A 14843-nucleotide genomic window follows, 5' to 3' on the forward strand; every position below is an offset into this window, starting at 1 on the left:
TACTACACACATAGGACCAGCTGTTATAGAAGGTACTACACACATAGGACCAGCTGTTATAGAAGGTACTACACACATAGGACCAGCTGTTATAGAAGGTGTTACACACATAGGACCAGCTGTTATAGAAGGTACTACACACATAGGACCACCTGTTATAGAAGGTACTACACACATAGGACCAGCTGTTATAGAAGGTGCTACACACATAGGACCAGCTGTTATAGAAGGTACTACACACATAGGACCAGCTGGTATAGAAGGTGCTACACACATAGGACCAGCTGGTATAGAAGGTGCTACACACATAGGACCAGCTGTTATAGAAGGTACTACACACATAGGACCAGCTGTTATAGAAGGTACTACACACATAGGACCAGCTGTTATAGAAGGTACTACACACATAGGACCAGCTGTTATAGAAGGTACTACACACATAGGACCAGCTGTTATAGAAGGTACTACACACATAGGACCAGCTGTTATAGAAGGTACTACACACATAGGACCAGCTGTTATAGAAAGCTCTGGAGCTCAGCTATCATGTAGATATGGTCACCAAAGTTTACCCACTGTAGGCCTAAGCACTATCAAATATGGTAATAAGCTATTTTCACCTATTTAACTATTCGATATTTAAAATCTGATGACACCAGTGTGTTCTCCATCCCAAAAAGAACCTGGGTGTATCCGAAATTATACACTGCCAACTTCTAATTATGAGAAATATAACAATATACTTTAAAACTACAACTCCCATAAGAAACGCCACAGAAGCTGTTACAAAGCACTTGTAGTTCTTCCGGGGTGGGTGGGGGGACTCCTTCGGCTCCTGTTTCTGTCTGTCTGCCGTGAGATGGCTTGATTCCATTTCAGATTGATGCCGCCCGCCGGCCGGCCGAGCACACTTTACATGAGACAAATACATGAAACTGTATATTATTATTATTGCTGTCTTTATTGTGTAACTCCTCAAATGTAACGTTAGAAAAAAACATCAATATTACGAATATTATATATTTTTATCTTCATATCTGCTGAGCGGGACGTACTACGTCACTTCCGCGGATTCGTTTAAACGTGGCCGGCCGGCCGAGCACACATCACATGAGACAAATTCATGAAACTGTATTTTATTATTATTGCTATCTTTATTGTGTAACTCCTCAAATGCAACGTTAGAAAAAACATCAATATTACAAATATTATATATTTTTATCTCCTTATCCGCTGAGCGGTACTACCACTTCCGGAGTTTTCCGCGGATTTGTTTAAACGTTATTATGGTTCATAAGTTACTGGAACAAAACTGAGCAACGTGTTGTTGCTGGTGACACAACCACTGACTGTATATATGTATATTGAAGTGATACTGACCACTGACTGTATATATGTATATTGAAGTGATACTGACCACTGACTGTATATATGTATATTGAAGCGATACTGACCACTGACTGTATATATGTATATTGAAGCTGTATATATGTATATTGAAGTGATACTGACCACTGACTGTATATATGTATATTGAAGTGATACTGACCACTGACTGTATATATGTATATTGAAGTGATACTGACCACTGACTGTATATATGTATATTGAAGTGATACTGACCACTGACTGTATATATGTATATTGAAGTGATACTGACCACTGACTGTATATATGTATATTGAAGTGATACTGATCACTGACTGTATATATGTATATTGAAGTGATACTGACCACTGACTGTATATATGTATATTGAAGTCATACTGATCACTGACTGTATATATGTGTATTGAAGTGATACTGACCACTGACTGTATATATGTATATTGAAGTGATACTGAAGTGATACTGACCACTGACTGTATATATGTATATTGAAGTGATACTGATCACTGACTGTATATATGTATATTGAAGTGATACTGACCACTGACTGTATATATGTATATTGAAGTGATACTGAAGTGATACTGACCACTGACTGTATATATGTATATTGAAGTGATACTGAAGTGATACTGACCACTGACTGTATATATGTATATTGAAGTGATACTGACCACTGACTGTATATATGTATATTGAAGTGATACTGACCACTGACTGTATATATGTATATTGAAGTGATCCTGGCGTTAAAGACTAGCTGATCGCTGCCCGATTCTTTGAAATGAATGGCCGCATTGCATTGGGGGACATCGGCTTTGAATGCGTCCAGTAATGTTTTAAACCCCACCATGTACGTGAGTTTAAACGTGAGCAGCACAGCTGTGTGTCTGGCTGCTTTCAGTGCGATTTATTAGCAGAGCTAAACTGGTGAGTTGCTTTATAAAAGTGTATTTTTTTGGTCTTGTAATTTACAGGAAGCAGTACGCCGTCTACACAACTCGGAGACAAACTGTAGCAGGCGCTATGAACCGGAGCAAGGGTAAGATTTAAAGAATATGCTTTCACTGAATGAATTTCATTCCTATATTTGCTCGGAGCTGTCTGCAAGTCCAGATTTACATGATGCTGAAAATGATGGCATTGTGTGTAAGTAATGTTTACTGTTTTATCCTTTCTTGTTTAATTTTACTGTGACTAATGTTTTAAATTTTTTTATTATTCATACCACTCTTATTTAATTGCTTTCCAGCTGCCTGTAAGACATACTACGAGACAGCAGCAGGAGCTTCAGCTAGAAAACCAGATGTGGCATCGCGGGCAGAAGCTGTGAAGAGTTCAGCTCGGAGTACTGGCAGCTACAGTTGCCAGCTTGAAACTGTATTCTACAGTGTACCTACTGTGATCTACAACAACAGTTTAGTACTGTAAAAATATTACAGTACTGTGCTGTATGGAAAATAAACATTACAGTATTATACTGTCAGCTCTTTGGTTGCAATTATACTGTTATTTTACTGTTCCTACAGTATTCTCCAACAAGTATTCTAACAACTTATTACTGTAAAACTGTAGAAGGTGATCTTCACACTGATATAAACTAATGATTTAAAAGTTTTACATTTAAAAATGAACACCCCTGAAATAATAATAATAATAATAATAATAAATGAAATGGCTTATGAGATGGCCTTACAACATTAGACATTTATTAAAGCTGAACATTTTCAGCATCTACAAAAGCCATAAAAACACCATTACTACTTGGTTGTCAGAATTATTTCTTGAACTATGACAAGTGATGGCTAATATTACATTAAACTTTGTATTTTCCTCCCCGGGTCAAAATTGACCAGGTCTGGTTTGACTGTTTGCAAAGCATAGAGTACAAATTATCAGCTGCTTTTTTCCTTCCTCCTTGCCTTCACCCAAACACAACAGTTGGGTTAAAGTCACTGCATCAAGAAGAAACTAAGTAAAAGCTAACTAAATTACACACATGCCATTAACAATAACAATTAAACATATCAAACTGTCTCTCAACAATGGTGGGTCCAAAAATGAACCTGGACATCTGAGACAGATGGACTGAACTATACCGGCTAAATAAAGCCCCACTCAAAGTCCATCGCATTTTTTAGTAGAGTGGCCAAATGGGGATTCACCGTTGTTGCCTTTTTGTGGACCACCTTCCCCTGGCTGGCCTTTCTTCCCGTCTCAGGATTAATTCCAATGAGGTGCCTTAAATGTAATAATAGAGAAAGTATATAAGATATTAGGAATGGTAAGAAAAGATCATTTGCATTTAATATGGAACCATATCATGTTTTCATTACAGGCCTTCACAGCAAAATAATCTTTAAAATACTCTCTCAAGGAAAAGGAATCATTAAATCAACAACTAGTCAACTAACCTTTAGCTACTGTATATTACATTAGTGCATATTTGAAGCTACTTTTTAGCTTTTTGCATCAACCTGCATAACAAGCTTCTCCCTATAAACTCCCATGAACCGTTTTACTTGAAAAAGTAAAACAACAAATGGTAAAATAGAACCTTGTAGCCCACCTTAATTAGATCTGACAACAAATCAAATGCCCAAGCCAATTTATACTATACTTAAGTAATGTGCTTCAACAGAAAGCTAAACTTTTGTCCACGTAGTTGCTAAATGAGAGTAACGTATGCTAGCGTGCAGCACGTACTTTTGACTCAATCTTTTCGTCAAAAAACAGTCAATCAAATGTTAATCCAACACAAAATCCCATTAGCATTATGCTGACTTGCAAGATTATATTTACCTTCTTAAGAAAGCCACGGGGACAGGATGGATGAGGGTGCACTGTGCAGTTGACAAGAGAACGGTGAGGAAAGCAGCAGGTGATGCCTCAGTGCTCCATCCAGTTTGGTGCTGTCAGGTTAAGAGTCCGGATGAAAACTATTTCTCCATCTTCTTGTTATTGTGTCCTCAATCTCAAATATAAACACTGATGTGTAAGCCTATTTTTAATTTCATTTAATTTTTTATTTTGCTCAGATGAACTATTAAACGGACCAAAGATCAAGTCTGATTTAAAGTTAACTGAAAAAGAAAAAGAAATACTATATTATACCATAAGATAAGGTATCTTGCTGTAAAAAATAAATAAATACTGCTTTTTACCGTAAGATTGTACAGGAGCTTGCCGTTAATATTTTGTTCCTCAAAGACATCAGAATTTACAGTATTCAACTGTATTAATGGAAAACGGTACACCACTGTGCAAAATATCCAGTATTTTTACAGCAATTACAGCAACAGTGCAGTTTTTGGTCAACGTGAATATTTTTCAGGTGCATAGATGTGTTGTGTCCATAAGCAGTGCATCGTGCAGTACTTATTGACTTTTATTGATTGATTTTACAGCTGCTGGAAGCGAGACAGAGTGTGCTGGCTGTGGGTGAGGTGGACATTTGGAAGTGTGCCACCACAGACCTGATGATCTGAAATACAGGACAACACACTACAGACATCTGCAAAATGGACTGAATTCAGACCGAATGCTGCCGATTACCTACAGCTCCGAGGAGGCCGCGGGTTAGGTGTTGACGGTTCTGTAGGATAGGATAGGCTGTTGGATATTTGTTGTGTGTGCTGTGTGTCTCCTATGCTTTGTACATAGTTTTTTTCTGATTGCGTTTGTGTTTTGTGTCAATAAAGCTCTATCACAGTAAACAGCACGTTCCTGCCAAATAATTTTCCTTAGGATGAAAATGACATGAATATACAACATAGCATATATGGAATAAATAAATATACATATATATATGTGTATGTATGTATATATATATTTTATTATTATTATTATTATTATTATTATTATTATTATTATTATTATTATTATTATTATAATGGCCCAGGGTGACCAATAGCCTAACCCATGACAGACCTGCCAACCAATCAGGAGTGACTTCTTGTTTAAAAGTAGTGGTTTCATCCAATACTGAGTGAGGAAATTCAAGCCAGGCCAGACGTTCTCTGGCCAGGCGTGGTGTTGCTGCTATTCATATGCTAATTAGATCCATTAACACCTCCGGGGGAGCTCTCCACATACGTCATGGTTCGTTTCTGTCAATATGTGGCACAGACGAACGCATCTCGCCCAATTGGAGACCTGCTAACATTTAACTAGTGTAGGGGGGTCTGGGGGCATGCTTCCCCAGACATGTGTTTGGCCGTAAGCCCAAATTTGGTGGCCTCAGGCACATTCTAATTCCACTATTCCATCAAATAACTGATCTTTATTATTGCATATTTAAATGAGTTTTCCTCTATATTTTTTAAATTTATTTTATTATATAGTATTTTTTTATTGCCCATATCTATATGAGTCTATCAATCAACTGACCCATACTGAGTAACGTGGACACACGCCTACTTATGGTGCGTTCAAACAACTCAGACATGTTTTATATGTGTGTGTTGTAAGCCCAAGTCGCTCTGGGCTAGATTTATCAAGCCGTTTGCGCCTGTTTCCAGGCACTAATTGGTCGCAAAGATGGCCGTAACCGATGCGGGCTATTTACAAACAGGGCGCACTTGGGTAAAATCGCAGATTGTCTGCCACATGAGCGAGAAGAGACAAGTTGCGCTTTCAATGTGCGTTTGTGGGAGGGTCGTGGGGAATTGGGAGTTCCACCCAAAAGGTGGGAGGATAAGCGCAAAGTGCACCTAATTATATATTCCGTGGTATTTACAAAGACTGTCAGTAAGAGCGCGCCTCTATTCTGCGGGGGAAATTCTCCGCCTCTTAAAAGCAGGTCTAAACCAGCCGCAGTCGAGTTTCCTCGTAGACCTTTATGCCGCTGGTGAAATGGTAACAGTAATTTGAGCAATATGAAGACATAGGCGAGGCTGAAAATATGTTTAACACAAGAATCACACTTTGTCAGTGAACACAACATCATTTAGCGTTACAGATCAAGCAGCCGTGCAATATTAGAGTTACTGGAAGAAATCAAAGATGAAATTGAATCTCCGACTCAGCATTCACATCCCATTCCACCAGTTGTTAAAGTCCTCGCTACATTACAAATATTGGCATCAGGATCATTTCAAACAGTCATAGCATCAGCAGTGGAAATATCGCAGTCTGCACTCAGCCATATCATAGCACCAGTACCGCTTTGCTACAGCACAATCTACGGTCTAGTGGGCGGAGAAAGACGCTGATTGGCTGATGGGTGTCAGGGTTGATAAATACTACGCAAAATGTGGAAGCATAGCGTGCGCTATTACCGAACTCGCATAAACAGACGCAGCGCAAACTGCGCTAGTGGTAGTAAATTAGGCCCTCTGTTTTGGGATCAGTTTGTTTGGGAGTATTGTATGAAATGTTGAACTAAAGTCAACAACCAGCATCCTTACATATGTGTTCTGATGTTCCAGGTGTGTTAGTGCTGAGTGGAGAGCTGTTGTAACTGCATCATCTGTTCATCTGTTGGTCCGATATGCAAACTGTTGTTTATCAAGATCAGCAGGGATGGCAGCCTTTATGTGGGGAAGGAGCAGTCTTTCAAAACCCCTGGCAATGCTGGGGGTAAGAGAAACTGGTCTAACAACATAAACACATTGTGAAAGACGCTCTGTAAAACTCAGATTTTTTTTACTGTAGTTATTCGAAAGAAAATATCAGCAGAAAACTGCACTTTAAAATGTAACTGTTCTTTTTTTAGTGGTGCCTTATATATTCAATTCAGTGTTAAATTATTTTCAAAAAAAGAAAGTTGGCAATTATTTCCTTTCCTTTTTTAAATTCAACAAGCAGTTTGTTATATTTTAGCCTTGGGTGGGGTTGCTAAATATACGTTTCAGTGACAAACGGGACAAGAACAGGACACAAACCCTGGACTCCTGAAAGTCCTGTTATTTGACCCATCACATAAAACCTCAAAGTGCTTCTTTTACCATTGTCTATGTGTGTAGAATCCATCTTTCTTCCCCTCAGTTGGCAAACCACTCAAACCATGTTGTGTGATCAGCAGAGATGCATGTAAGTTTTATCTGTTTAAAACACCAACACGGATATGATATTCCTGTTGGCGTGTTTAAACATGCCAAACAAAAGTCACATTGAGGACAAGTTGGTTTTGTACAAGCACAGACTGTGACTGTGTCCTAGCAAAGTTTCCTTGTCTTTGTTTCCTTGTTTCCCTGTATGTGTTTACATACTGACTCTGGTTATGGTGAATACTCTTAATGAAAAACTCAGGAGCAGCTCAACTCATTTCACATATGTGAAGGTTTTTGGGAGACTTTGATGATTTACACAGTAGAATTTAATGAACACTCAATTGAGGAGGATTTAGGATCACACAGTACAGTGTGGGTGCCATCCCAACTCTCTGAAGTTCCTGTCCTCCTGAAGGTGTATTTAAACATCCAACTGGATGGCGTTAAGTTTAGCTAAACCTTCAAAGTACCAAAGATAGACGAAATGTGTTGAGTTTACTTTTCTCTATGGCCTTGGCAGGGTGAATAGCTTATCATAGACTTATCATATATCTGCTACATCTCTCATCATCTATGGAGGCACAGAGTTGAAGTATTCTTCTGCCTGGAGAGGTTATGAGGTTATTTTGGTCACTGGTCTGAATGAGACCGGGTATCACTGTCTCAATTTACATTGTTCATGGGCTGGAAATTCCCCCAGATGACGGCCCAGAACCTGTTGCCTTGAGCCTGTGTACTGTTGTCTTTCTTGTGCACTTGCAGGTCCGTGGCTGAGGTCATAACAAGGTAACTGGGAGCACCTGGCCAATAGAGAAGTCAGCTGGTAAAGTCAACTATAAACTATAGTTAGTTAGATAGTAATCCATTTTATTTTGTGTTACAAACAGCTGGTTGAAATGCTAGAGTATTAGACGAAGCCTCAACGACCCTTGGAAAGCACGCTAACGTTATACGGTGGAGCGAGACTGAAGAGAGGAAGCGCCCAGCGGCGTTAGAACAAAGCCGTGACTCAGAGATATAAAACGTGTTTTCACCGATTCATCCCTAAAAATGCAACTATATTAAGCATTTTAATATCACTAGTGTTATCCACATTCATATTTAGACAAAAAAAATGATATATTTATCTACAAAATCCTGGAAGTTAGGACAGAAGTACAAAGAGGCGTTGCTATGGAGAGGATACACCATCTTGTCTCATTGGTGTGAACTGGCAGCTTTTAGAACGCTGCAGACCGGCTCGTTGCAATAAGTTGCAAGTTTCAACTCGTCTCGTCGCTAATCTTTGGTCTGAACTGGGCTTAAAACCTAGTTCCGACCAAAGATTAGTGACGAGACATATTGAAACTTGCAACTGTTTGCAACGCACGGGTCTGCAGCGGTCTAAAACCTGCCAGTCAACGCCAATGCGTAGAGACAAGGTAATGTATCATCTCCATAGCAACAACTCTTTGTACTTCCATTCTAACTTCCGACTTCCAGGCTTTTGTAGCTGGATATATCATTTGTTGCGCCTAAATATGAATGAAGACAGTTACATTTTTAGTGATGTATCGGCTAAAACTTGTTTTATTTCTCTAATCTTCGGCTTTGTCCTAGGCACTGCCTCTGCTCAGTCATTCTCTAACTCGCTCCACCGTATGTGCTGTTGGGCGCATGTTGAGCCTATGTCCCAGGTAAGTAGCACGGGTTTGTACTTGTGGTCGGATATTCATGTTTCTCACCAGGTATGTTTTTACTGTATATTTTATTGCTTTATATTGTTAAAGACAATTGTTAATGCCCTTATTGTATCCCGTCTTTATTCGTGTTTGTCACCAGAGAGAATAAACGGATATCATATTAAAGAGATCCTGGTGTCACGCTGTGGTTAATAAAATAAACACAACACAGAAGTCCACCGGTTAAACACACATTGTTCATTACATCCAGACATGGTCATACACCACTGATCCTGACATTTACACCCTGTTAAATATTGGTTCAATATCAAGTCTCTACCTGCATCACTGCATTGAGTGTCAATCATGGTTAATACCACTCCCCTTTCTAAGGTATATAAGGACCTGTGACCCTCTTTTCCCTCCAAAACCAAACCAGGCAAAACAAAGATTATTAATGTGAGTATAATGGATGTCATCACATCGTATTGTCATCATTATCATTGAAAGATTTGCCTGAAAGTTTGGTATAATTGTTTAGGCTAGATTGCAGAATTTATTCTGTTGAGTAAAGATAAAAATAAGTGCAGATTGTGGATGCATTAATGATGTTAGTCCAGATAAGTTTAACCTAATTTGTTATTATTGAGTGTTTAATGCTATTCAGATCTGTGACATTTTCTTTCAGTGACAGTCATCAGCTTGTTCTTCTCCTCTGTGTCAGCCAATCACCACCTCAGCAAAGGTATTTATATTTCAATTAATTATCACAATGTCATCTATTTTTACATTTAATAATAACTAATTCTATCTTTATTGTGAGGACATTTTGGGGGGAGGGAATGAGTCCCAAGTGCAGGAGTTATACTTCCTCGGGGTGTATCGGGGGTTTATCGGGAGTGAGGGGAGAACGTAGCGGGAGATTGGCCGGAGAATCGGCGCAGTGGGGGCAGTATTACATTCACTTTACCGCACCTTTGTGATAAAAAAAAGAGAGCTGAGCCGGTCTGTTTCCTTTCCTACCCTCACCTATGGTCATAAAGGCTGGGTCATGACTGAAAGAATGAGATCTCAGGTACAATTGACCGAAATGGGTTTCCTCAGGAGGGTGGCTGGCGTTTCCCTTAGAGATAGGGTGAGAAGCCGAGTCATCCATGAGGAGCTCGGAGTAGAGCCGCTACTCCTTTGTGTTGAAAAGAGCCAGTTGAGGTGGTTTGATCATCTGGTACCGAGGCCTCCTAAGGATGGTTAATGTGGCTCGGGAAAGGGCAGTTTGGGGTCCCTTGCTGAAGCTGCTGCCCCCGCGACCCGACACCTGATAAGCAGATGACGATGCAATCTATCAGAAATTAAACCATATCTATATCATATAATATACTTATAACTAGTAGGATACTTTACTTTGATAAATAGCTCATTAATGATCATTTGCAGTAATTCATTGTCTGACTATTGTCTGATTATTTCCTTGTCTACAGTATGTTGACTTTGTTAAACATCTTTCCACAGATGGCATCAGTCTTTCCGTTTTCTTTGTTGCTCTGTTTGTCCAGTGGACTGTTGACTGCATATGTAAGTACACTCTTAAGAAATAAATCACTAAAATAACAAAAAAAAATTCTGGCAGCTTATTACCCGGAGTTTGTCCTGTAATTAAAAACAGATATTTGGTGTTTAGCTATAGTAAAAATGAATATTCTGTTATTATAAACCGTTTTTAATGAACAGTTTACAATCTTCACTTTTGAGTAAATGTCAGCCCTGTTCAGCAAATGTTATTGCAGATATAGATACAAATGCTCGTATAATGATGCTAATTACTCATGGTTTTGTTAACTTGCTGGTTGTGGTGTTTGCAGCACATTAAAGTTAACTGCAAATTGTTCATTGTTAAAACTGCTACTGATAAGTCTCAGTTTTCCATTTTTATCAATAATAATTGCACTCATAAATGTGCATTGAAAATTGTGAGCTGATAAAGCCTGTGCAAATAACTAAATGAACTGTTGTCGATATAGACTAGTCTGATTGTTTTTTCATACAGGGTGCAGCTTCCTGCCCTCCTGGTTGGACTCAGTTTGGCTCTCGCTGTTTTGCTTTCTACAGCCAGGCAAAGACATGGCCCGAGGCAGAGGTACAGCAGTTCTTTCTATCATAACACATGTATGCTTGATACCAATGTACTCTAATACTTTACTGCAGTAAAACTACTAATACCACATAATTAGAAAAAAGATCAAACACTCCCAAGACATGAACACCCGTTAATGCCAATGATACTTACATACTCTTTCTTAAGTAACATTTTAAATACAGGACTTTTATTGTAAAAGAGTATTTTTACAGTGTGGTATTAGTACATTTATTGCAGTAAAGGATCTGACTACTTCTTCCACACCACATAAGTATTAAAATGTCCCCCTGCCCGGTTAATAATGTGATTATATTGTCTCCATTAGATCTTCTGCCAGATCACTGGTGGGAATCTGGCTTCCATCCACTCAGCTGAGGAACATGCATTCCTCAAAAACTACATTAACCAAGTGACCGGTACACAGAGAACTTCCTGGATCGGAGGCACTGACAAAGCGCACGTGAGACTTTTATCATCACACAGGAAGTGATGTCTCTCGACTCTCAGCCTGTTCTCATGAAGCATTCGTACATATAGCTGTGAAAAGTAAATCCCTGTAATCTGTACTGTATGTATTCCACGTATTTATTAGAGATGCACCGATTAAAATTTTCTAGGCCGATTCCGATTTCAGATTTTTCATTGAGTTTGACCAGCCGATAGCGATTTTAGCCGATTCCGATTTAATTTTTTCTAACCACTTTACAGCACACACAAATATTTATTTAGTATCTTTTCTTTAATAGAACATTTTACATTTTGCATAGAACAGAAAGTTTTTTGTATAGATAATCGATCGCTATAAAATAGAACTATATAAATTACTCCTGGTGTGGGAAATTCACACACATCTAAAGTGCAATTTCTTTCTTTTCACATCCAATATCCAACTAAAATATATATATATATATATATATTTAGCAAACTAAACTTATGTATGTATGAAAACAGGGAAAACAGGTAATGGCAATAAAATAATATATAAATAACAAATAAAAATAAAATAAATACAGCCTTGCAGTATAAAGATATTTCTCAAAACACACACAAAGGCCTGTTTGAACGTCAACAGTAACGTTCCAGTGTGTACTTCCTTTTTTAGCAAGTTTGCTTTATGTGTCATTGTGCTTAAATATGAACATTACCGTTGCTATCAACAGGCTTGTGTGCTAATGTTAGCTACCGGCGGTTACCTCGGAACAATCCAGCAAATAGACGGTACCCTAGTGTGCCGTTACCTGAAACAGATGATTTAACGTTGCCGCTCATTTTACATACAGTTTAGCAACAAAACTAAACGCTGAGGGAAGATTACTTTTTAATGTTGGTTTTGAGCGGTATGCACCCCTACTAACCTGGAAAGCTTTTTTTTTTAATACAGCGTCTTCTACAGCGGCCAGGGTGGCATCAGAGGCAGAGGAACCACAGTGTTCGCTAACGTTAGCTTCTTGTCTCATCTGAGGTCTGATAAACAGTGAATTCATCAAAGTCAGTGTGACCAACGCTATTTCCCAATAAACTGTAGCTGTCATATTTCACGGGACCCGCGTGAGTGTGGTTTTCAGCCTCAGAGAGGAGAGAGAGAGCGGCTGACTGTTCGCCTGAGATCAGTAGAGCATTTACGACTTTATGACATTTGAACAGCTGATTGAGGGGCAGTGCTACATGCATATAGCGGAAACCCTGCATGTGCACGTGTCGGTGATGATGTTGCGCGATGTAAATCATGCCCGAGTGAATTTGCCCTGCATAAAATCGGCATATGTCAGACTGACCTGCGACTTGCCGGTCAGTCTGACATATGCCGATTTTATGCAGGGCAAATGGCCGATGACATCAAAATCAGCCAATTCCGGTCACCAACCGGTCAATCAGTGCATCTCTAGTATTTATTACTGTCAGCAGCACATTGACTGCTGCTGTATAAGAGCGTGGAGATCCTCGTAGGGAGGTCAGGGGGATGTTTGGCTCCTAAAACACAGGGCTTTCAAGCCAGGGAGCAGAGTTCACATCCTGGAAGAAGTTAAGGAGAAAACGCAAGACTTTCACCCAGGAAACAGGTGTTCTTGTCCTGAAGAAGTTAAGGAGAAAACGCAAGACTTTCACCCAGGAAACAGGTGTTCTTGTCCTGAAGAAGTTAAGGAGAAAACGCAAGACTTTCACCCAGGAAACAGGTGTTCATGTCCTGAAGAAGATAAGGTGAAAACACAAGACCTTTACCCAGGAAACAGGTGTTCATGTCCTGAAGAAGTTAAGGAGAAAACACAAGACTTTCACCCAGGAAACAGGTGTTCATGTCCTGAAGAAGTTAAGGAGAAAACACAAGACCTTCACCCAGGAAACAGGTGTTCATGTCCTGAAGAAGTTAAGGAGAAAACGCAAGACTTTCACCCAGGAAACAGGTGTTCATGTCCTGAAGAAGATAAGGAGAAAACACAAGACCTTCACCCAGGAAACAGGTGTTCATGTCCTGGAAGAAGTTAAGGAGAAAACACAAGACTTTCAACCAGGAAACAGGTGTTCATGTCCTGAAAAAGTTAAGGAGAAAACACAAGACTTTCACCCAGGAAACAGGTGTTCATGTTCTGGAAGAAGTTAAGGAGATAACACAAGACTTTCAACCAGGAAACAGGTGTTCATGTCCTGAAGAAGTTAAGGAGAAACCACAAGACTTTCACCCAGGAAACAGGTGTTGATGTCCTGAAGAAGTTAAGGAGAAAACACAAGACCTTCACCCAGGAAACAGGTGTTCATGTCCTGAAGAAGTTAAGGAGAAAACACAAGACTTTCACCCAGGAAACAGGTGTTCATGTCCTGAAGAAGTTAAGGAGAAAACACAAGACCTTCACCCAGGAAACAGGTGTTCATGTCCTGAAGAAGTTAAGGAGAAAACACAAGACTTTCAACCAGGAAACAGGTGTTCATGTCCTGAAGAAGTTAAGGAGAAAGCACAAGACTTTCACCCAGGAAACAGGTGTTCATGTCCTGGAAGAAGTTAAGGAGATAACACAAGATTTTCAACCAGGAAACAGGTGTTCATGTCCTGAAGAAGTTAAGGAGAAAACACAAGACTTTCACCCAGGAAACAGGTGTTCATGTCCTGAAGAAGTTAAGGACAAAACACAAGACTTTCACCCAGGAAACAGGTGTTCATGTCCTGGAGTGTTTTAATCCAAACCACTTTTTTTCCCAATCTTAACTAGTCATTTTGGTGTCTAAACGTGTGGTCTCTGCATGACGCACAGTACTCTTCTCACTGTCACCTTTTCTCAGCTAAATTTAACTGTCATGTGACCGGCACACAGTCGCCTACTTTCGTAGGATTTTGTACAAAATTAGGCGATTGCGCATGCGTTTTTCAAACGATAGCTTACAAACCCGTTCATAAGAATGCTTTGGGTCTCATGAGTTGTTATAGAAAATAATAAGTCGAGAGTTAAAACAAAAACTCTTGATTTCACTTTGACTTTAAACCAATCTTTCTCCTCCAGGTGTTTAGGTGGTTGTGGACTGATAGATCCCACTTCACCTACACAAGCTGGAATGCGGGGGAGCCTAACAACCACGGCGGAGCGGAGTTCTGTATTGTGATGAACTGGGGTGGAGGTAAAAAACAACATTTAAAACATCTTGTTGTATGTTGCACTTTTAAATATAAAAGTTAAA

At 39.4% G+C, this 14843-nt stretch overlaps 2 protein-coding genes across 5 annotated transcripts in view; both read left to right on the top strand.

The window, feature by feature from the left end:
- Window positions 1-14843, top strand: part of LOC120570383 (galactose-specific lectin nattectin-like) — a 367842-nt gene that overhangs the window by 199489 nt on the left and 153510 nt on the right. The gene's annotated exons all lie outside the window — the stretch shown is intronic.
- LOC120570386 (galactose-specific lectin nattectin-like) overlaps window positions 1-14843 on the top strand; it is a 75096-nt gene that overhangs the window by 59989 nt on the left and 264 nt on the right. For 2 of the 4 annotated variants that reach the window (XM_039818707.1, XM_039818709.1), the window contains 5 exons: window positions 9711-9788; window positions 10553-10615; window positions 11088-11177; window positions 11503-11637; window positions 14669-14783. In XM_039818707.1, coding sequence (XP_039674641.1) covers window positions 10553-10615; window positions 11088-11177; window positions 11503-11637; window positions 14669-14783 — 403 coding nt within the window. In that variant the 5' untranslated portion in view covers window positions 9711-9788. Of the gene's footprint in view, window positions 1-9479; window positions 9503-9710; window positions 9789-10552; window positions 10616-11087; window positions 11178-11502; window positions 11638-14668; window positions 14784-14843 lie in introns of those variants that run through there. The other 2 variants (XM_039818710.1, XM_039818708.1) reach the window with 2 other exon arrangements.

Source organism: Perca fluviatilis, chromosome 12 (genome assembly GCF_010015445.1).
Source record: "Perca fluviatilis chromosome 12, GENO_Pfluv_1.0, whole genome shotgun sequence".
Lineage (NCBI taxonomy): Eukaryota > Metazoa > Chordata > Actinopteri > Perciformes > Percidae > Perca > Perca fluviatilis.